Source organism: Ailuropoda melanoleuca, chromosome 2, assembly GCF_002007445.2.
Source record: "Ailuropoda melanoleuca isolate Jingjing chromosome 2, ASM200744v2, whole genome shotgun sequence".
Taxonomy (NCBI): Eukaryota; Metazoa; Chordata; class Mammalia; order Carnivora; family Ursidae; genus Ailuropoda; species Ailuropoda melanoleuca.
Genome location: NC_048219.1, coordinates 9927095 through 9950698, shown reverse-complemented (window position 1 = coordinate 9950698; position 23604 = coordinate 9927095). Strand labels below are relative to the sequence as shown.

Here is a 23604-nt window from a genome sequence, read left to right as displayed (position 1 = left end):
CTGGGGGACGAAGATGTCGGTGGCGCGCGCCCCACCTCGCGGGCACCGTGCCCCCAGTTGCTTCCTTCTCAGATGGCGAAGAGCGCCTTGAGGCCAGAGAAGGGAGCGGGTCCTGCCAGCGCGGGGCAGGGACTCGGAGGCCGGGCCCCCGCGCTGACGCAGGCGTGCCCGGCGCCACTGGCTGCCCCCTCCCCCTCTGCGGGTCGGGGGATGGGCTGCCAGCTCGGGGCGGGTGAGCGCCAGCCAGAGGCTTCCTATTTCGGGAGCTGGGGGGTGTGGGCCACGCCTCACCACGTGATGCAAGGGCTATTTAAAGCGGCAGCGCGGGCTAGGAACCGTGGGTCCCGGAGTCCTTGCACGCTTCTTCTGTAGCCTCTGCTTTCTCGGCCTAGCCCAGCCTCACCATGGTGGACGCTTTCGTGGGCACCTGGAAGCTAGTGGACAGCAAGAATTTCGATGACTACATGAAGTCAATTGGTGAGCGCGACTCGGGGTGCTGGGCTAGAGAGGGCTTGGCCGCGTGCGCAATCCTGCACAGCGTTCGGGCGCTGGCTAGTACCCCCGCACGCCTGCTGCATCCCTCTTGCTCAAGGTTGGGGAGCAGGGGGACGCGGAGAAGGGGGCAGCCTGGCCTAGGGCACTCGAGGCCTGTGGGAAGGAGGCTTTCTGGTCTGAACCTGGCTAGAGGGATTCACAGGTAGGGCGACGCAAGGAGGTAAGATATGCCGGTCGATGTTGGGGCACGGAGGTGCTTTCGAGGAAGAGGGGTATACACAGTATCTAGAGAGAGGTGGGTTTGTATAAAAAGAGAGCATCCATCCCAGAAGGTGGGAGACTAGCTGGAAGAGGAAAATGCAGGAACATGGGTGGTTTAGGGATTGTAAAGTGTAAATACAAAAGGGGGAATGGGGCGGATGGGGAGTGTACTATGCTGTAAAGAAGCAAACTCCTTGGAGGAGGGAGATGGGAAGAGAGCGGAACAGCGGGAGAATGGGATAGGCAAGATAGGGGCCCTGCACAGATGGCAACAACCCCGGCCTCTCCATGCTGAACTAGAGAAAGAATGGTTGCTGGAGGATGCGCTCCCTCTCACCATGCGGTCTCTGACCTTGTCCTGCAGTGGTGTGTAACCAGGCTTTAATCACTGTCAGTGAGCCTAGTGGTAGGGTGGGGCAAGAGGACCCATCACCTGCTGGCTCAGCCACTTGTTGGGGAGGGGTCTGGTGGGGAAAACCACTGGACTTCGGAGGTACAGCAGGGTCCTGGAGCAAGGCCAAGATCTGTTAAAGGCAGGGAGGGTCTTTGGTTTAGGAGGGTGTGATTGTTGGGATGGGGAAGAATAAAGATTCAGTCTTTATGCCTAGGGTCCTTGGAGATCCCCCATGCCTTGCCCAGTTTGACAGATGGGGAGATTGAGACCCAGAGAGAGTAGAAACCGGTCAGATCAATCTCATAGCAGAGCTGATACGAAAACCTAGATTTCTAGATGCACAACCCAGAATAGTTTACACTATGAACCCCGGGGGTGGGAGTGGTAGGAACTGCTTAGCTAATGGTTGACTTCAGCCCTTCCCCTCCTAGGATAGGCTTAGATGGAGAAGGTGGATACCCTTTCTCTTAAATCCCCAGCTATGAGATTATCCTAGTCACCCAGGCTGGGACAGGGAAACCAGAATATTGTTCAAAGCTGAGCTACATTCCATGCTTTCCTACCAGGGAGAGGGGGCTGATTCTGGCAGATACCCAAATACGGGGTGGAGGACCCACCTTTCCCCTCTGTTCCTAACCCTTTCCTAAAATAGGGACCATAAGTGTTGGCTCTTGAGGCTAAAGTTCTCATGCCCCACCATAGTATGCTGGGTACTATACCCACTGACTGTAGGAAAGTAGCCACTCTTGGAGCAGTGGGCCCTGGGCAGCTGTTGGGAAGTTGGGATGCCCAGGGTTAGCCCCTCCTCCCAAGCCTCCCATAGCAGACATTCCAGCTGAAGATCTTGTGTCCCTGAAGTGAGCTGCAACATCCTTACCACACTTGTTCCCTTATTTTGCCCCAAATAAGGGGCAAATTTGGGCTACAGGGCTGAGAATCTATCCAGTCTGCTTTTCTCCATACACAGATGGAAAGGATGAGAGGTCCATGGAGGAGAAAAGACCGTCCTCAGCTCTCTGTAAATAGTCTTCCACTTCATTAGCCCCACTTTCGGTCTCAGTTTCTCTTGGCTCAGTCCCCCAGTCACCCCACAGTTGTTTCCTTTCTCAAACACACCACACCTCTGGGTAGGTCCTAAACAAACAGAGCTCCTTGTATGGTGACAAGGCCCTGCTCGCTTCTGGGGAGTGGGATCAGCCTGACTCACTCCGATAGCAGGGGCTAAGGCCAAGTCCCTTACTGGCCAGGCAGGGCAGAAGTTGCCCTCGTCCCTCTAGTTTTAGACCAAGGGTCCTCAGGGGGCAGACAGACCCAGCCTAGTTAGTACCTGTGATCACAGGCACACCTGCAGGCCTCAGTGCCAGGAGGAAGTACCTGCCGGGAGAATGGCCCAGGAGAAGAATGAACAGGTTTTGGAGCCTAGATTCGTATCCCGGTCCATCACTCACTCTTTGACTTTGGGCAAGTCACTTCCCTCCAAGCCTAATTTGTAAAGTGGGGATAATTAACCCTACTGTTCAGGGCTGTTATAGGTTATGAGCATTAAGTGAAACCCATAAAGGCCATGGGCTAAGTATCTTGCTTCCAGCAAGTGCAGTGTAGCTGGCACACCACCTCCCCACACTGGGCTGTTCCAACCTTGCCTCTGCCCTGCAAGACAGCTCACCACTGCTGCTGGGGGCAGAAGGGCAGGCAGTCGTGATGGGAGGTTGGAGGCAGAAGGCCAGATCTCAGGGAAGCTATAACCTGAAGGGGTTACGGCTTGGCTGGAGTTCTTTTGTTTCACACTCTTGCAGGACACTCAGGGAAGGCTTTGCCCAGCACCCAGGGAAGCCGTGCTTCAGTCTGAGGGGGTCCCCACAGGGCCTCAGACCAGGAGCCAGGAGATCTGGATTTGAGTCCTGACCGCACTAGCACTCAGGCCTCTTCTAAATCTGTACCCTGAGACACACACTCCCTTCTGCCTACCTCCTACCTAGGTCACGGAGAAGAGGGTTTGGAAAATATTTTGCTGCCATTCACGGGGGACAAGTGCACGACTGCTTCAGGGCAAAAACTTCCAAAGATGGGAAATGCCTGTCCCTCAGGCTTTGGAAGGCAAAGTCCACATTTCTCTTCTTTCCTCAGCCTGTGGCTAGAAAGCTGCTCAGGTGCCCTGGAAGGGAGCCCTGTGCTCCAGCCTCAGGAGACAGTATAGTTGAGCAGTTATGTGAGCTCTTCAGTCAGCCGGTTCTGGGTTCGAATTCCAGACCTGCGACCCTGGGCTTGAACCCTCAGTTTTTGCATCTGTGAAGTGGAGATAATAGTGTCATGCTATAGAGATGCTATTAACTCCACAGGGAGATAGGAAGGGCTGAACACGATAACACACGTTCAGGTCTTACCACACAGAAAGTAGCTTGTTCTAATCTCAGATCTGCTACGACTTGCTGTGGCATGCCTGTCCCTTAAACTTCTCATCTGCCCAGTGAAATCAGGTGTTGCTTCGCTGCACAGAGCTAACAAGAAAACTGAATTTAAAAAACAGCCAGAGTCTCTGAGAGTTCTCCTACTCCTCTTCCCTCTGCCCACATCCAGGCCTGAGAGTTGTTCATTGAGGTCCTTGTACCCTGCCTTTCCACTCCACTCATGATCCTAACCTTCCTCCTGCCCTTAGGTGTGGGTTTTGCTACCAGGCAGGTGGCCAACATGACCAAGCCTACCACAGTCATCGAAATGAATGGGGACACTATCATCATAAAAACACACAGCACCTTCAAGAACACAGAGATCAGCTTCAAGCTAGGGGTGGAGTTCGATGAGACAACAGCAGATGACAGGAAGGTCAAGGTGAGTCATAAAAGGGGGTCTGGGGATTAGAGATCTTGAAACTTGGTACCCTATTATTGTACCCTGAGGGGCAGGTGATTTGGGGGGATTGAAATGAAACAGGTGCAGAAAGCCTGTGCAGTGCGGGGATGTCCCAGGTGCTAGGAGCACGCCAGCATGTCCTCATGCTTTCCCCTCTCCCTCCATGGGGAGTATCCGGCGCCTCTGGGAGTGGGCAGCACAGAGCCAGGGTGTTCTTCTGACCTCGGTGTCGACTCCAGCTCCAGCTGGGTGATGTTGTGCATGGCATTCAAGAGCTCTGGGTTTCTTTCCAATCCATAGACGGGAGAGTTATGTGGCCATGGCTGTGACCTCAGTACTTTAGGAACAATGCCCAGGAGAATTCAGAGCTCTTCCCAGAGTGAGCAGGTCATTCTGGCCTCCAGCAGCAAAGGAGGCAGCTAGGGACAAAAGTTGGAGACCTACTCAGATGCCTGAGGAACTAGTTCTAATTCTGCCAGCCCACAGGCAGGAAAAGCTATGTTCTGGATAGGGCATTGTCTTAAGGTGTTTGTACGTTTTCTCACCAAGCCTTAGCCCCTCTCCTCCCAAGGAGGGAGGGAACAACTACCTCCAGTCTCAGGGCTTGTCACCACCGTGTGGTGGCTCTGTCTTTGCTGCTTGCCTCAGGCCTCCCAGCCCCTAGGCCAGGCATGTCAGAGACAGAACTAAGGGACTTTGACCTCTAAAGGGAGTCCCTATAGCAGTATCCTCCAGCAGACCCTATCAGTTTGCCCCTCAGCTGTTTCTGCTTCTTCACAACTGCCCCAGGAAAGACAGGATAGCGTCTGGTCTCCTTGTGGAGGAAGCTGGCAGCATAGCTGGGATGGTGCCCAAAGATGTCATCCTACCTTAGAGAGAGGTGGCTGCCCTGTCATATGCGTCTGCCTCCTTGCCTAGCCCACCTTTTTGAGGGACAAGAACCCTAATTAAACACAGTGCTCTGGGATGCCTAAGCTAAAAATAATCTAAGTAGGCAAAAGGCTTGGGGGATGGGCATGAGGAATAAAGTGGTAGCAAGGATGCACACCCTTCCTCATGCAGCCCCAAACAAACACAGCCTTCTCAGACTCTCCTCCTGAACCCTGCTCAGCCAGAGTCCCCTAGCCTGACCTAGACCCCCCGAATTCCTGAAGAAAAGAGATCCGGGAGAGCTGCCAAATGAGAACCAGCTGATGCAGGCCGGCAGAGCCCAGAAGACTAAGTGGGCATCTGACCAGGGCTTTGGAACACTCCAAGGGCACCCAGTCCCTGGACCTGGCAGTTGCTGTCGACTTGTCAGCTGAAGGGGCCACATGCTGTAGACCAAGAAGAGAGAGGAATACAAAGTGGGAAGTCTCATTTTCCAATGCCTTCCATCCCCAAGGTGTGTTAGACATTATGTGTGGTCACTACTGGGCTGGAGAGCCTCAGGACTCCTCCTCACCGATCTTCCCCAGAGATGTCGGACGGTACACGCCCGTCTCTTAGGGACTCTAGGGCTGTGGGTATCATGTAGTGGATGGGATAAGTGCCCATTCTGAAGGCTAGTGGCATTTCTCAGAGCCAGGCTGTCTGGCTCACCATACTGCCTGCCTCTCCTTACCTGCCCAACGCCTGAAGGCCTCAGCCAGGCAATCGTGGAGGAGAGGCTGGAGGTGCACAAGACAGCCTGTGCGGCTAGGTTGGAAGTAGGCCACCTGAGCTCTGGTCCTGGCACCACCATTAGTTTGGGGCAGAGGTGGAGTCCTCTGTGGCCCCAATGACCAGACACCATCTTGTCCCTCAATCCTGGCTCAGATCATAGCTCAGGCCTCTATCCTCTTTTCACAGTCCACTGTGACACTGGATGGAGGCAAACTTGTCCATGTGCAGAAGTGGAACGGACAAGAGACAACACTTGTGCGGGAACTAGTTGATGGGAAACTCATCCTGGTAAGACAGACAACTTTGGAGCCTCCCCCGTTGGTTACCATTACTGCCCGTTCAGTCAAGCCTGTTGTGAAAGCCAGGATCTTCCCCTGGGATCAGTGGAGGGTAGAGGCAGGGCTGGGGTATTAGATGGGAATATTCTGTGTGGTAGCTTTGGACTCACAGAGGTCTGGTTTCAAATCTCAGCTTACAGGCTATATGACTTCAGACAATCCCTTCTCCAACTCCCACTGTAAAACAGGCATTAACAACACCAACCTTGGGGGCTGCTGGGGTGGCAGGAGACCGTGATGCAGACCACAGAGCATCACAGAGCCGAGGCAGAGGGCTACCGACAGGGGCTCCACAACCTTAGTCTACTCCTCTGTGTTGCCAACTTGCCCCACCCCAGGAGAGGTAGAAAGCAGGGCCACATTGGATCCCAGGCTCCTAGGAGAGGCTCCCCTCTCCTCCCTGGGACTGTGCTGCCACAGAGAAAGACTCTGGGCAGGGACAGACTGGTGATGGTGGGGCAATGACAGTCCAGTCCCTTCTACCCCGTTCCAGTCCCACTGCCTCTCAGTGTCTTGCATGCCTGGCCTACTGCAAGCACCTGACAGCCTGGGTAGGAAGGGACAACCAGGCTGGCACATCAGTCTGTTTGGGGACAAACTTGGGGACTTCACTAGAAGAATGTAGCCATGACTGAACACCCCCAGATCCGGGGCAGAGGTAGCAGCTTCTGTGGTCTCTGCCTCCTGACTCTGTAGGACCTCAGGTTTTCGCCCTAGCACCTTCACTGCAGACCTTGTTGGGTCACTGTAACCTGCTCCCTTCATTCTTGCATCACCATGAGCAGGGTCCCTGCACAGTTAAGAATGAGGTGTCTAGCTTTGGCATGTGATACGCAGGACCAAATACTCACTGGGCAATTGGACTATGGCGAGGCCATGGGCCTGGCTCTACGATGCCAGGCTGGAAGGATGATGGTGGCTCAAGCCTCTGGCTCTGGCACCACCCTAAGTCAGGAAGGAATGGAGAGTTAATAGCCTAGGACAGCCCTTCCCCAAGAGTCTCTGGACATTCTTATTCACCTATTTGTCTGCGACGAGCCAGGCACCATCTTAGGCACTAGAGGAATGGTACAAGGAAAAGAGAGAGACTGCCTGGGATGCTGACCGAGTCACTTCCCCTCTCACAGCTCATCTTCCCAAAACTCTTAACAGAGGAATTAAGTGCCTAACTAAATGAAAAATTTGGTGTAAGTATCAGAAAAAAAATACAAAAAAGTACCTGGCACGTACTAGGTGGTCAATAAATGAAGGCTACTGGGATGAAGGTAGAGGCTCTTCCCATCAGAATGGAGACTGCCCTAGAGACCTTCGGTGCCCTCACCCCTGCCCTAATCTGGCTCTGTCTTTCCTTCCAGACACTCACCCATGGAAGTGCAGTTTGCACTCGTACTTACGAGAAAGAGGCATGACCTGCCCGCTCCTTCACTGTCTTCTCCTCTGCCAATCGGCTAGCCCTGGACTCAGCACCAGATTGCCTCATTTTTTTCCTCTGGGATTTTGTATAAATCCACCTTGGTTCGGTTGGGGAAATTCCTCTGGGGTCAGGTGGCACCAGCCTGGGTCCACTTCCGACTCCCACTGTGTATGTTTGTTTTTTTAACTGCATCCGAAGGGTGCTCTAAGGTTAATAAAGCAGAGCCAAGGTCACCAAATTGCCTTTTTGCCTTTGGTGACATGACTCTGAGAGTCTCGGTTTCCCTGTGTGTCGGAGAGCGGGCGGAAACGACTGCCTGAAGGTCACTCAGAGACAGCACGGGATGAGACTGAAATGGACGGTCTCGGGGCAGTGGCAGCTGGTCACCTGACATGCACAGTAATAAAACAGCTGTTCCTACACCTTGCCTCCACACTGCTCCTCCGCACGGCCACATGAGCTAGTCCATAATCCGTCAGTGGCAGGGCTTCCCCAGGCTCAGCTACTGAACTGTCACCTCAGGCCCATCCTGCGCTGTAGGCCCTTGGGTTTGGAAAGTTGCTCTTTGTGGGATGCTGTGGTCTCTCTTTCCAGAAGGTAGGCTCAGGACACAGGATGCAGGCTTGTGCCTTGTTGGTGGGAGCCAATGCCCTCTGGCCAAGATGACTGCTAAGCTCCCACCTATGCCCTGGACCAGTCATGGTTACAAATTCTTACTGGTTCTCTAATCAGCTCTGGGGGAAGAGGTCATCTAATCATTACAGAAGAGAGGGCTTATAAGTGATCTCCTAAGAAGGCTGTGACCCGTTGGTGCCTCTGGCTCTGTACCTCAGCTGGGCTTCTCTCCAAGGTCTGAAGTAACATATTAAATGTTTTTCTGTCAACGAGTGCAGATTCAGTAACTTGTAAGTCTGTAAATTACCCAGGAAGAGGGATTATAGCAGTAAGAACATTCAGCAAGTTTGAAACCAAACACACTTCCATTTAGTGCCAGGAATTTAAGCAGAGACCTGAAGTGGAACCAACTGACTCACACAGTAGTAAATACAAAGTAAAGCAATGATTTTGGCTTGAGCTATCTGGTTCAGTGGTCTGGCAGAATGTCACACACAAGCTCAGTCACTGCAAACAATGGTTTTCTGGCTGTCACTTGTAGCATGGTGGAATCATGTTAGGGGAATGGAAAAAGTGAGCACCACTTCTTACCATGTTCTCCCTCATCCTGCCGGTCTCCCTCGGCCCCTGTGTTGGATGCCGCAGGGATCACTCACCAATCAGCCCAGGGCAGACCCAACAGGGAGGGGCCCATTCCTGTTCTCCAACTACAGCCAGACTTGCCTCCACAGCAGTACCTGTGGCTGCAGCCTGGACTCCTGTGCAGGAATCTGGCTCTGGCAGTGGCAGCTGGAGAGGGTAATAGGACCTCCTGCCGAATGAAGGACTGAGTGAATGAATGGGTGAGCTGCAGGGGTCACTTGCAAAGGGACCAGGAATGATAAGTTAACAACAACTCAGTCAGGCAGATGCTCTGACATCTAACTCCCAAACCTGCCTGCTGCACGAGGGGAAGCCATCTCCCGCGGGCGCGAAGTCAGTGGGGTGGGAGGCCATACTCGCACTGAGTCTTTCGGGGAGCCAGGGCTTCAAGGCACAAGGCCCCTGGTTCCTCCTCCTCTCAACCACCCCCCTCTCCACTCTCACTCCTTGTGCTTCTTCTTGTGCTTCTTCTTCTTCTTCTTCTTCTTCGCGGCCTTGCTGTCTTTTGATGTGTGCCTTGCCCTCTTGCCTGTGTCGCTCTCAGAGTCTGAGCTGTCAGAGTCAGACGACTTCCTGTCTCTATGTTTTTTCTTCTTCTTTTCCTGGAAAGAAAATGTAAAAGCAACGTTGTATGTGTACATTTGCTTTAAAGTATCACGGCATATAATCAACAGGGTACCATTTAATAAATTATAAAGCATTAATTAAATTACAATTCAGTTAGATTTTAAAAAAAAAACCAACCAAGCATCCTTGCTTTTATTTTTAAAAAGCACGGGACATTAAAGGTGAAAGGAGTCCTTAGAGGTCACCCAGTCTACCTGGAGACAGTGCCTCATATGCCCAAGGTCACACAATAAGAAGGTGAGAGCCCCAGGACCCTGGACTCCTGCTCTGGTTTCTAGCACAGCCTGCTCCCCGGGAAAACAGCTGCCATCAATTAGTAAAGCTCCAGCTGCTGCCCTTGCTGTGTCATCTCCAACACAACAACCTTGTAAGATTATAATGATAAAGAGAAAAGATCAGAAAGAACTTTCTCCAAACTATAACCACCACACCGTGCTGCCAAAGTAGTAACACAAACTCACACAAAAGATGGGAGGCAGATTCCTAGGCTTCTGGGGGGGGGGGCTTCAAGCAGTTTTAAGCAATGCATAACCCTTTCCTTGAATTCCAACTGCTCAGTAAGGCTTCTAAGGAGGAGAGACTAAGGGAGGAGAAAGAGAAGGAGCTGAAGAGCTGCGGCTCCTGCTCCCCCCTACAGGCTCCCAACCAGCCTGCAGAGAGCTGTGTGTCTGAGAGCTACATCAGGTCTCAGGAGCCGGCTGGGAGAAAGGAGGGACAGAACACAGAACCAGCGTTAGACCCAGACTTGAGTTCTGGCTCCGCCATGTCCGATTACTATTCTGTAACTTAGGGCAAGTCATTTTATCTCATGAGGCGTATTCTCCTCACATGTAAAATGGAGATGGGAAGAGCACCCATGCCGCACATTGTGGTGAAGAGGTAATGAGGTAGGATCTGCGGCTCAAGAAGTTGAAAGCCACTTGCCCCAGATCACACAGGCAGGGGTGGGGTTTGTGCACAGATTGGACGACTGGGAATCTCCTGAGCTTTCCTCGGAAGCTCACGGCTGGCCCCTCCTCCTGCAGAGCAGTGGCAGGCCTCCTGGTACGGTGGTCAGCGCCAACGATTTTGGAATAAGACAGAATAAAGTTCAAATTCCAGCTGCCACTTAATAGCTATGTAACTTGGAACTTGTGAACCTCAGCTTTCTTTTCAGTAAACTGCAAATAATAAATACTTACTTCAAAGGATGCTACGAATATTAAACAAGATAAATACTAATTACTAGGCACTAAGTGCTTGATACACAGCAGGCACTCTGCATAGCTCCAGGTATTATTCTGTCATTTCAGAGAACTCCCAGGATGTTCTGACAGTCTAGCCATGTATCCACAGCAGATGAGTCAAAGTTCTGAGAGGAGATTAGACCGAAATTCTTTCTTGAAGTCTCCAGTGGAGTGGGAAGAGGGGAACAAAGCTTCTCAGACCCCTATTACCAAGCAGTAGGAACCACAGCTGGGGGCAGTTGAGAGCTGGCAAATTGCTGGTTTGGCTTATGGTGCTGCACCTTCTGGATGACAAGATCATAGAAGCTCATCACAGGATATAAGGGCTGGGTTGCCTCACCAGGTTCTGCCCCTGAGGTAGGGCAGGGTCCTGGGAAAGTGAGGACGCACACGTGGAGTCTGGCACTCCTCCCCTCATAAATAAATGAGGAAGGAGAGCAGGAATACTTTTTTACATCCAAATAGCACTTTAGTTTATCAAGCTTTTTGCATCCTTTATCTTATAATAATAATCTGGCAAGGCCAAAATTGAGGAATTATTATTCCCATTCTATAGATAAGGAAACTACAACTCAGAGAAGTAAAGTGAGGTGACCAAGGCTCAGGTGACAAAAACAGTGTGCTTTCTAACTCAGAGTCTGGCATTATTTTACTTTCCTCCCTCTCAAAGATGCAGGCTCAAGAGGAGGAAAGAGGAAAACAAGTCATAGGCTGTGACGTGGACTCCAGCTAGAATAAGAAGGAGTTGGGGGGAGGGGTCGGTGGAATGGCCTTCTAGACCTCAATCTCTGAACAAAGAAAAATCTAGTCCTCCAGCAGGTGGCGTCGATCACTTCAGCAGTTGGGAGTTGGGACAGGGGAGAAGATGGAATGCCAGAGGTGACACTAGCTTCTGATCCCTTGACTTCATTCAAGGGGGAAGTAGAACAGAAGATAAAGGATAAAAAAAATGACCCTGGGCGTGAGCCGCAGGCAGACAGGCCAGGAGGGGCATGGGAAAGAAGCCACTGCTCAGAACTGCTCCCCAGGAAAAGCCAATGTCTGGTGACAGCAGCTGGCCCACCCATTTTCTCTCATTCTGCAACAGGTTAGCAGCAGCCCAGCTTGAGAAAAACAAAAACTGAGAAAGGGGTATAACAGCAGCTAACATTTATTAAGTACCTAATTTTCCAGATGCTGAGCTGGGCACTTTTGCACACATCTCTTCTACCCTTTATAACAAATCTATTCTGTGGGCATAATTATCCCTGTATTTTCAGGAAAGAAAATGATAAGTTCAGAGAGGCTGACTGAGACAAAGTGACTTGCCCACATGGTAGAACCTGGATCTGACTCAAGCTGGGTCCCAAAGTGGATGTTCTTTTTAGCCCTGTCTGCATTACAGGCAGCACCTAACTTAGCACCTCCCAACCAAAAGGCACTGATTCTGGCCCAAAATCAATCAAGCAAGCATTTATTCTTTATCTATTCTTAAGAATTACTCTTGAAAAATGACTGATTCTCAAACTTAGAAGTTCACTGGGTAAACTTTCGGGAAGTATGACAGAGTGTAATTCCTGGACAGAATTTACCTATAATGTACCAGTTAGTTTACCAGAGCTTGGAAAGGGTAAGACCAGAAGAAAAAGGTCTATCAATCAACTCACAAATATGTATTTAATTTTACTACCTGCAAAGCACTTTACAGAGCCACAGTTGCATACCGTGTTGCTTAGAAGATAAGGAGAATACACCAATTTTTAATAGAATTCAGAGTACCCACTACCCCACTGAGTGGTGGAGCCTGGCACCTTTCCTCCAAACCTAAGCCAACCTCATCAAACCAGGGAAAGAATGACTCCTTGTAACTATAGAGTACATTCATTCAACAAATATTTATTGAGTACCTTCTAAGAGCCAGGAATATCTTTAATTAATCTCTCTTAAAATAGTTGAGCAATGTCAGAAAACAGGGATAATAGAGCCTTCAAGAAACAAATTATTTAAATCAAAGATAAAAACTAATTAAGATACTAGGGAGTCATGGCAGTAATGTAAGAAAAGTACAAAAACCATGCCATTAACACACAAGGGAAAAATCCATCAGGTCTGAGGAATCTGAGGTTGGCTTCATGAAAGATATGTAAGGTGTTACGCTTCTGAAGCATGAATATGGTCTTGGCAGGTGGAATGGTTGTGGTAATGCTGATTCAAGAAGGGAAGTGGAGCCTTCCAGCCAGAGGGAAGACAGAATGAGGCAAATGCTTGAACTATCTTTCAGGGAGCGACAAATCACATCCTGTGTAGCTATTTACTAGGCACTGGATCCCATCCCTGCTCTTGTATTCAAAGCCATGGATGTGAGGATCGTCTTCTCTCTCCTGTATCATTTCCCCCTCCTCCCTGGCTTATCACCAATAAACAAATACATGACAATAGTCCCCATTGAAACAAGCCTCCTGAACGACTTTAACCACACTGTCGCCCTACCACTACTATGGCTCTTGTCCGAGTTACCAGCGACCTCCTCAGGGCCAAATCCATGGTCCTCGTGTACTTGATCCATCGGTCGCATCTTGACAGTCCACCTTAGAACACACTCCTCCCTAACTTCTGCCACATTCTCTTACTTCTCTGCTAACATCCCTGGCTGCACCTTTTCAGTCTCCTTTGCTAGTCTGTCCTCACCTTCATAACCTCTAGAAGTTGGGACCATCTGGGGCTCAAGTCCTCAAAGCCCTGCCTCTCCCTATATTTACTCGCCAGGTGATCTCATATATTTACTTAAATGCCATCTGTATGTACTGACTCTCAGATTTGTATCTCTTACCGGGACCTCTCCTCTGAACTCCAAACTACACATCCAGCTGCCTCTCCTGGATAGGTGCAAGTGGATATTTGACAGGCTGTTACCCTCCAGCTTTCTTTCCCATCTTCATAGGTAGCACCTCAAACTAAACCCCGATTGCTCCCCATGCCCCTACTTACTCCTGCATCCCTTCTCCTCTCAACTTAAATCTTCCAGTTACTCAGTCCAAAAACTTTGTGGAGTTATCTTCAACTATTCTCTTTCCTACCTTACATCCAATCCCTCAACAAATTCTGTTAGCTTTGCCTTCAAAACTATCCCCACTTCACCTCCCTCCTCACCACCTCCAGCACCACCATCTTTTACCTGGATTATTAATATTGTTTACTAAGAAGTCTGCCGCTTCTGCCTTGCCTTCTGACTGCCCAGTTTCCACACAGAAACCAGAGTAATTCTCCTTAAAGGGAAGCCAGATGACATCGTCCCTCTGGTCAGACTTCTAACGACATCCATCTCCCTCTAATGGGACAGCTGCAGTCCTCATGTTCTCCTACAAGGCCCTTCGTGATCTGGTTTCCCCTGACTTCCTCTCTTCTCACTGGCTTCACTCCAGCTATCCTGGCCTCTTTACTGTTCCTTAAAGAAGCCAAGCTCATTCCCAACATCTGGCTATCGCACTTGCATCTGGCTATCGCTTGCTGAAATACTCTTTCCACTTATCAGAGAAGCTTGCTTCCTCTCTTCCTCCAAACATCCACCCAATGACGCTCTGAGAAAGGGCTGCCCTCACCACTCCATGATGGTGAGCCACCTCTCCCCGCTACCCCCATTCCAGCACTCCCTATTTCTCATAATCAATTTTTCTCCACAGCATTCATCACTACTTGGCATATTAATATTATTTTGTATTTGCTTACCAGTTCATTGTGACCCCCATTAGAATGAAAATGCCATGAAGATAGGGACTCTACGTGTTTTGTTCACTACTGTATCTGCAATGACTAGAACAGAGCTTGGCACATAGACACTCTTTTAACAAGTGAGGTTAAAGAACAGTTGTGTGTGGCAAGGAACTGGTCAGAGATGATGCTGGGACTGTGAAGAATCTTCAAGGAACTCAAACTTTATTCCATAGAAGGGGAATTACGCAAGGCTTGTCAGCAAATTATCCCGGACAACTCTGTTCTATCGGAACAGGCCCAGGACTAGCAACCTCTCTCTCTCAGACAGGCACCTGAAGAAGTTCTCTGGACGAGAGGACAAAGCCAGCATTGCAGCCAAGGGATGACATTCCTAGATCTGTCCCTTCTATATATAGTACAAGCAGACAGTAAATACAGTAGCCACATGAGAAGAAAATTATATTCTGGATCAAGTATAGCTAGATTTCACTATAATTAGTAGGCAGCCTGATCCTCAATGTATGTGCTTTCTCATAACATAGCACTTAGCAGAAAGATCCATGATGGCATATGATAAGTGAAAGAAAGAAGCCAGAAAGGTACAGACCACAGATTCATGGAAAGATTACCCAGGGCTTCACTACGAAAACCTCTATTCCTATTTTGCCAACCACTTCATATCCCATTTCCATTTTCAACACACAGTTTCCTCTTGTTCTAATTATGCCCAATAAAAATGACTTACAATTTTCAGGCACTTGGACAAAACCTGTCATGGTACTGAATGGATATACAGGACCAAACCAATGCATACTCGGTATCTGGACAGTACGTGCATTCACTACGTGTATGTTTGATAAAAAGGTGGGGGCCTCAGGGCTACAAGGATCCCATGCTCCTGCCCCTGTTCCCTTCATTACTACCTTCCAGCAGCAACAGGAGTCAGTCTCTGTTACTCTCCCAACTGAGGGCAGGTCTCACTGAGTGAAGGAACCTAAGGAGCTACAGATAGCAGAGCTTATGGATGCTGTCTATTCTAAGGCAGCTAGTGCATGCCTATTATGTGCCAGGCATTATGTGGAACAGGTGACATCCTTTCTTTATCATGGGCCACTTCCTGGCTTCCCAACATGCCTAGCACCTTCTCCTTTACATTAGACATTCTCTTCACCAGACTGCAAAAAAAAGTGGGACAATGAAGCAGTCTAGTAAAGAAGCAGACGTGAGAACCCAATAGCCCATTTCTGACTTTTTGGTTCCAGTTCTGAGTGGCCCAACCATACTTCACTTCCTGTTGCTGGATTTCTATGCGATCTAATAACTCCCTTGGAGTGGGTGTCTGTCCTTTGCCCCTAGAAATACCTTATGTGCTCATCTTTCTCCTTATGCTATTAGTTGCTTGAGTGTAGGTGTTGTGCATAACCTTTAATTCATGTGACTTGCCTATCACATAGGCCTTCCAAACACTAAGCATTCCTGCTACCCACTAACTTATTCGGCACTATGGACTGCTGAAGGCATTTCCCTTCAAATGAACTTACTTAGTTCCACATGTGGTTCCCAGAGCCAACTAGTGCTGGAATGGGTATCCGAATCTGTAACTCTCACATACCCCAAAACATCCATTTCCAGTAGAAGTTTCCATTGGTAAGGAAAGCCAATCTATTAGAATCAAAGATTTAGAGGGTAGGGGCACCTGGCTGGCTCAGGCGGAGGAGCGTGCAACTCTTGATCTCAGAGTCATGAGTTTGAGGCCCACATTGGTCTTAGATATTACTTAAGGAAATTAAAAAAAATTATTAAAAAAATATGTAGAGGGTAAAAGGAAACAGATAGGAGGCCTAGAATCTTGGTTTACGGTTGTGAACAGAAACAGATCCATAGGGAGAAAAAAAAAAGAAAGAGATCAACAGATAACATCAAATAGTCACTAAGGGTAGCTGGCGACAGAGCAAAACTGACCTTATGAGTCCTGATAAGTCAAGCACCAAACAATGCACAATAGACATGTATGAGGTACTCAGTACATATTTGTTGAGTAATTAATTGGAGCACTAAGAACACAGGGCTAGCAATCTGAAGGCCTGGCTTCTTATTTTAACTCTATCTCTGATGGTTGTGTAGCTTCAGGTGAGACAATTTTTCTTCCTCTGCATTTTCCTAATATGTAAAATGGAACAATAACACCTACTCTGGCTACTTCATAGGAGTATATAAGGATAAAACAAAATAAAAAACATGAAGCTATTTTATAAACCATCAGCACTGAACAAATACAAGGCATCAAAGATCATGAAAGGATTAATAATGAGGTGAAAAAACAATGATGCTAGATGAGATCTTGGTAGAAAGGGGGTGGAGGGGATCAAGGGGGAAGTTTTAAATGTTTCAACTCCCTAGAGCACTTTTTAATCAAAGACAACTCACGAGTTAGAAGTCCAAATACACATAGGTACTTTAGAAAATAATATGGCATGATGACTATTACTGCCATGGTTCATCAGACCATTCCTCTACTAAGTGAAGAGCGATGACAGGTAGGACAACAGGTTGACTAAGCAGCTCATACACAGCCTCATACCTAGCAGATCCTTAATAATTGTTTTGGTGAAATGAAATACATATTTCAAAGCAGCTTTAGAAACAAAGCAATAACTAATTGCATCAGTTGTATTAAGCAGTGCAAACCAACTTAACCAAAGACCCACAAAAGTAAAATATCCAGAAAACCGCTTTAGGAGTCTGACAGATACCGTTTACTCACTGAAAGGTTAAAAGAGAAATAATCATCCTTGGAACATATAAATAGAATACCTGTTAAATATCCAGCTCTATTAAACAGTCAAATCACCTGTTTGTAGACATGATCTTATATGCGGAAAATCCTAAAGATTCCATAAGACAACTGTCAGAACTGATAAGTGAATTCAGCAAAGTTGTAGGATACAAAACCGAAACCCCCAAATCAGCTGCATTTCTACACACAACAATGAGCAATCCAAAAAGGAAATAAAGAGAACAATTCCACTGACAATAGCATCAAAAAGAATAAACTTAACCAAAGAGGCAAAAAGACTTGTACACTGCAAAACACTGCTGGAAGAAATTAAGACTAACACAAATAAATGGAAAAATACACATGTTCATGGATTGGGAGACTTAATATGGTTAAGATGCCAATACCACACAAAGCAATCTGCAGATCTGATGCAGCCCTATCAAAATCCCAATAACATTTTTTGTAAAAATAAAAAAATCCATCCTAAAATTCATCTGCAACCTCAAGGGGCCACAAATAGTCAAAATAATCTTGAAAAAGAAGAACAAAGTTAGGGGACTGACCTTTCCTGATTCCAAAACTTACTACAAAGTTAGAGTCATCAAAATAACAAACTGAGGGCTTCAGAGGGGAGGAGGGTGGGGGACTGGGATAGGCCGGTTATGGGTATTAAGGAGGGCACATATTCATGGTGCACTGGGTGTTATACACAAATAATGAATCATGGAACATTACATCAAAAACTAAGGATTTACTGTATGGTGACTAACATAACATAATAAAAAATTATTATATAAAAAAAAGAGTCATCAAAATAGTGTGGCACGAACATAAAGACAGACGTACAGACCAATAGCATAGAGTAGACAGCCAGAACTAAAACCTCACATATATGGTTAAATGATTTTCAATAATGATGCCAAGACCAGTCAGTAGGGAAAGGACAGTTCTTTTGAAAAACTGGCACTGGGAAAACTGAAAATCCACATGCAAAAAAAAAAAAAAGGAAAAAAAATGAAGTTGGAGTCACATCACGTACCAAAAAAACCCTCAAAATGGATCAAAGATCTAAATGTACGAGTTTAAACTACAAAACTCTTAGACGAAAACAGGGGAAAGCTTCACGACATTGGATTTGACAATGGTTTCTTGAGTATGACACCAAAAGCATGGGAAACAAAAGGAAAAAATAGGTAAGTTGAACTTCAACATTAAAATTTTTGTGCAGCAAAACACATGATCACGAGAATGTACTTAAGACTACCATGAAAAGCCATACACTTCAAAGTGGCTAACATGGTAGTTTCAGGTGTGTTTTTTAAAAATGCAAATCTAGAATAAAAACAGGCACTATCAACAGAGTAAGGCAATTCACAGAATGGAATAAAATATTTGCAAGAAGTCACGTATCTAATCAGGGATTGATATTTAGAATATATAAACTCCTTGAACCTAGTGTCTACTTAAACCCAGTCTCTGACCACAAAGCCTCTGTTTTTAAGCATCAGCTACTCATAGCTGACATGCACTGGGCTGTGCTGTATGCCACCACGGTGCTCGGAGTTTTACATGCATCACCTCATCCTAACAATCTTGTGAAGTAGATGCTTATTATTCTCATTTTACAAATAGGGAAACAGATTCAGAGAAGTTAGTAATTAGACTAAGTTCCACAGTGAGGAGGTGGCTGAGCTGAGATCAGAACCCAGGCAATGTGTCTCACAGCCCCGGTTCTTAAGCGCCACTCTCTACTGCCTCCCCAAATCCCTCCACATCCACTGACACAATACTACATAGCACTGCAAATGAGGACTACAAGACTGTGTGGCAAACATGGAAAGATGCTTATGACAAAGTGAAAAAAACAGGAAATAAAACAGTATGTACATTTTTATTGTATCCAGGTAAAACATGCATCTGAAAACAGCTGGTAGAAAAAACAGTGCCCCACCAGTACAGACCCTGGTCATTAGTGAGGTTATGGGTTGCTTCTCTTTTGTTGTACATTTCAATAATGAGGTTATAAATAGTGGAAACTCCCCTTTTCCCTCTCTAAATCAGGTCCTCAGACCTCCATGAAGAAGGCTCTAGAAACACTAGCATGAAAAACAAAGGTATGTCCAAGCCCTGTGTTCAAAAATAAGCAATCCTGCAGGCAGCATGGGTCGGGGTTGCCTCTGTGAGGGAGCTGGGCTAAATCTGGCAATGCTGAAGGTTTGCAGAGGCCTCTGGAAGGCAGTGCCTGAAGTAGGTAGGGGCTTTTATAAATTTCTATTTCTTTGGTTCACAAGAGAATAGTATCAAACTAAAATAATATCCCCAACGCTCTAAATCAGTGTTTTCCAAGTGCCATTCCTATAATATTGCCACAATTTTTACTCCACGTGTTTAAAAACTGCTAATTTTTTACTTTAAAATTTTTTTTAAAGATTTATGTATTTATTTTGAGAGAGAAAGAGAGACCACGCATGGTGTGGGGGAGGGGAAGAGGGAAAGGGAGAGAATCTTGAGCAGACTCTCCACTGAGTAAGGAGCCCAACCCCACAACCCTGAGAAAATGACCTGAGCCGAAATCAAGAGTCAGATGTTTCACTGACTGAGCCACCCAGGCATCCATTAAAATTTTTCTTAAAATTTGATTTCTTTTTACTTTAAGAAGTTTTACTTTAAAAAAACAAAAAAGTTTTACTTAAAAGGGAAACTTCATAACAACAACTATAAATAGAAAGCCTGCATCCCATGCTTAAAGTAGAAGGTAACTATAAAAATAAATACATAAAAAAAAAAAACCACAATGCTTTGGCCAGATATATTTACTGCCTGCTAAAAGCAGTAGCTGGTGGGGTTAGACAGTTTGTTTTCACAGGAGGCAGTTTGGATTTTATTTTAAGTACAGTGGAAAATCACTGAAGGATTTTAAATAAGAAGACATGGTCTGACTGGATATCTTAACAACCCTCTTGGAAAGTTTTTTAAAAATTAGAAAAGACACAGAAGAGCTGAACAACTGAATACCATCATCATCTACTTTTACCTAAATGACAATTAGCAGACACTACACCCTAAGGGAACCCCGGGCACTATTGGTAGGAATGTGAAATGATGCAGTCACTGTGAAACACAGTACAACGGTTCCTAAAAAAAAAAAAAAAAAAAAAAAAAAAAAAAAAAAAAAAAAAAAATCAGAACAGAATTACCACATGATCCTGCAACTCCAATTCTGGGTATATACCCAAAGGAACTGAAAGCAGGTCTTGAAGAAATATCTGTACAACTATGTTCAGAGTGGCATTATTCACAATAGCCAAAAGGTGGAAGAAACCCAAGGGCCAACAACAAATGAATGGACAAGCAAAATGTAGTGTGTACACATAATGAAATATTATTCAGTCTTAAAAGGGAAGGAAAACGACCCATGCTATAACATGGATGACCCCTCAGGATAGTTTACTAAGTCATAAAAAGACAAATACTGGGGATGCCTGGGTGGCTCAGTCGGTTAAGCGTCTGCTTTGGCTCAGGCTCCTTGCTCAGTGGGGAGCCTGCTTCTCCCTCTGCCCGCTATTCCCCCGCTTGTGCTCTCTCTCTGACAAATAAATAGTTAAAAAAAAAAAAGATGATGACAAATACTGTGTTATTCCACTCATAGGAGATACCTAGGTAGTCTAAATCACAGAGACAAAAGTCATGTGGAATTGTCTAAAAGTTCTAGATGTAAGAGACTCCATTTTGAAGCTCCATTTTCCTTTCCAAACTGACGGACTCTTGAACTGGGACAGAAGTGGCAATTGTTGTACAAGCAGTTGCTCATAACATTCCAACAGAGCAACTGGTATTTGGATCATATGAGGACAGTGAAGGTAATTATTACATGCCAGTGACAGTTTCACTTGATAGCACTGATAAAATAATCAAGAAGATAGGCACCAGAAGTGGCTCAGCCGGACAGCACCAAACTAGCAGGGTCTGTTCTGCTCTTCTTCATCTAAATCATGTAATCACCCCACTCCTTCTCTCTCAGAAAAACCCCTGGCTTTCCCTAAATGAGTGAGACACATCTGTGGTCCCCCAATTGCAATTCTGAGACCCCAAATAAAGGCCTTTGTTGTTTTTGAGTTTCACCTCCCTTTCTCAGTTGATGGTAGAATGGTGGTTCCCAGCTGCCAGGGAGGAAGAATGAGTTAGCGTTTAACGGGGACAAAGTTTCAGTTTTGCAAAATGAAGAGTTCTGGAGATGGATGGTGGTGATGATTGCACAACCATCTGAATTTACTTAATGCCAAAGAATTGCATACTTAAAAATGGTTAAGGGGCACCTGGGTGGTGCAGTCAGTTGAGCGCCAACTCTTGGTTTTGGTCCAGATCATGACCTCAGAGTGTGAGATTAAGCCCCACATGGGGCTCTGCACTCAGCACGGAGTCTGCTTGGGATTCTCTCTCCCACTGCCCCTCCCACTCATGCTCGCTCTCTCTAAAATAAATAAATAAATCTTAAAAAAAAAAAAAAGGTTAAGATGGTGGGTGCCTGGGTGGCTCAGTTGGTTAAGCATCGACTCTTGATTTTGGCTCAGGTCATGATCTCAGGATGGTGAGATTGAGCCCCTGAATCTGGCTCCTCGCTCAGCAGGGAGTCTGCTTGAGATTTTCTCCCTCTGCCCCTGCCACACACACACACATGTGCACGTGCTCACTCTCTAAAATAAAATAAAATTAAAAAAAGAATGGTTAAGATGGTGGGCACCTGGCTGGCTCAGTTGGAAGAGCACATGACTCTTGATCTTGGGGCCATGAGTTTGAGCCCCATGTTGGGTGGGTGAAAAAATCATAATCAAAAAATCATAATCATAATAATGAAGAGAATCAAGCACTGAGATAAATAAATAAACCTTAAACAAAAAAATTTTAAGTGGTTAAGATGGTAAAATTTATGTTATGGATATTTTACCACAATTTAAAGAAAACAACAGTAATACCAAAGCCAAAGCCTATAGATTTTGGCCTGAGCAACTCAGTGAATGGTGATCTGTTCACTAAGATAAGGCAAAATGTGGCGGGAGCAGCTTTGGATAGAAAAAGAGTTTTGGGGTGTGTGAAGCTTGATGCAAACTTGACAATTAGATGAAGATGTCAAGTAGGCAGCTGGATTTCTAAATTTGAAATGCCAAAAAAAAGTCAGGGACAGAATCACAGATTTGGACAAAAATAAGGATATAAATACTTAATCTGGGGATTATTAGCATGTAAGTAGTATTCAAAACCATAGGACAGGATGAAATTACCTAGAGAGGAGGTAGTTAGAGAACAGAAGGCAGTAACAAGGCAGCCTTGGACCACCCCAACATTCAGAGTTAAAGCAGAGGGCAAAAAAATCTATATAATAAAAAAAATCATAATCATAATAATGAAGAGAATCAAGCAATGAGATAAAGGAGATGCTTTAAAAAAAAATCAGATGCCTAGACCCAACTCCTGGGAACTTGGAACGAAGAGGTGAAAGGCAGGAGGGAGTGCAACACACAGTAGAAGGAGTGGGAGGAAGGAGAAAAAAAGAATACTTAGAAGGTGCCACTAACAGGACTCGGTAACCGACTAGATGTGGGATGGAAAGGAGAGGAAAATAAGCGACATGCTGGTTTCCTTCGGGCAGGTTATTGCTGTCATTAAAATAAGTAATACAAGATAGAAGAACAGAAACAGGGGTTTTGGTGCTGTTTTTATAGTGGGGTGTGTGTGTGTGTAGGAAGGAGGGCTGAAGAAGACAGAATGGTAGTCATGACAGCCAACATTAATTAGGCACGTACTTGTCAGTATTTTCTATCTGTCTTGGGGAACTGGGCATGCCTTCCCAAGGAACACTGTCATCAACGACCACAACAATCCTACTTTGAAAATGAAGGAGGGCCCAAAGTTACACAAATGGTCTACAGCACAGAGGGCCTCAAACCTGGGTCTGACAGACTCTGAGCCAAAGTTTGAGGTATCCGTGGAATACTGGTCAGGGATGTGGGAGTCATCAAGACAGCTGAAGTCTTAGGAAGGATGTGATCACTCAGGGAGAGAATATACAGATCAATAAATTATTATTCATATACTGGCTAATTCTCACAATGGTACAACGGGTCTTTTCCTCCCCTATAAAATGAAGTAATGCTTAATTTGTAGGGAATGCCCACTGAGGGCAAGGACCTGATCACAGTTTTTGTATTCCTAGGGTTGCGCTACCTGGAACAAAAAGACCGTCACTCAACAAAAGACCGCTGAAGCTTTTAAAAAACAAAATGCAACAAAAATCTAATAACTGGACACAATTAGAAAAATACTATGGGGAGCCTGGGTGGCACAGCGGTTGAGCGTCTGCTTTTGGCTCAGGGGGTGATCCCGGCATTATGGGATCGAGCCCCACATCAGGCTCCTCCACTATGAGCCTGCTTCTTCCTCTCCCACTCCCCCTGCTTGTGTTCCATCTCTCGCTGGCTGTCTCTATCTCTGTCGAATAAATAAATTTAAAAAAAAGAAAGAAAGAAAAAAAAAAGAAAAATACTACACGATATGAGAACAACTATTTCCTGACCAAACTACAACATAGCTTTCTTCCGTTCTCTCTCTGGGTGGCAAGCAACAAATGCCCT

The 23604-nt window shown here is 46.4% G+C and overlaps 2 protein-coding genes across 2 annotated transcripts in view; one reads left to right on the top strand and one right to left on the bottom strand.

Annotated features, from left to right (window-relative positions):
• Positions 1-269: 269 nt before the first annotated feature.
• Positions 270-7634, top strand: FABP3 (fatty acid binding protein 3). The gene is made up of 4 exons (XM_002923973.4): positions 270-477; positions 3807-3979; positions 5831-5932; positions 7338-7634. The coding sequence occupies exons 1-4, from the start codon at positions 405-407 to the stop codon at positions 7389-7391; spliced, it is 402 nt and encodes a 133-aa protein (XP_002924019.1). The 5' UTR covers positions 270-404; the 3' UTR covers positions 7392-7634.
• A 723-nt stretch (positions 7635-8357) lies between these two features.
• ZCCHC17 (zinc finger CCHC-type containing 17) overlaps positions 8358-23604 on the bottom strand; it is a 54957-nt gene continuing 39710 nt past the window's right edge. Inside the window, exon 8 of the mRNA XM_002923972.4 lies at positions 8358-9255. Coding sequence (XP_002924018.1) covers positions 9094-9255 — 162 coding nt within the window. The 3' untranslated portion in view covers positions 8358-9093. The remainder of the gene's footprint in view (positions 9256-23604) is intronic.

Excerpts from the sequence above, each read along its gene's own strand:
- FABP3 (XM_002923973.4), top strand. The coding sequence starts at position 405 with ATGGTGGACGCTTTCGTGGGCACCTGGAAGCTAGTGGACAGCAAGAAT. Across the intron at positions 478-3,806 it reads TGACTACATGAAGTCAATTG|GTGTGGGTTTTGCTACCAGG; the intron begins GTGAGCGCGACT and ends TCCTGCCCTTAG. Across the intron at positions 3,980-5,830 it reads CAGATGACAGGAAGGTCAAG|TCCACTGTGACACTGGATGG; the intron begins GTGAGTCATAAA and ends CTCTTTTCACAG.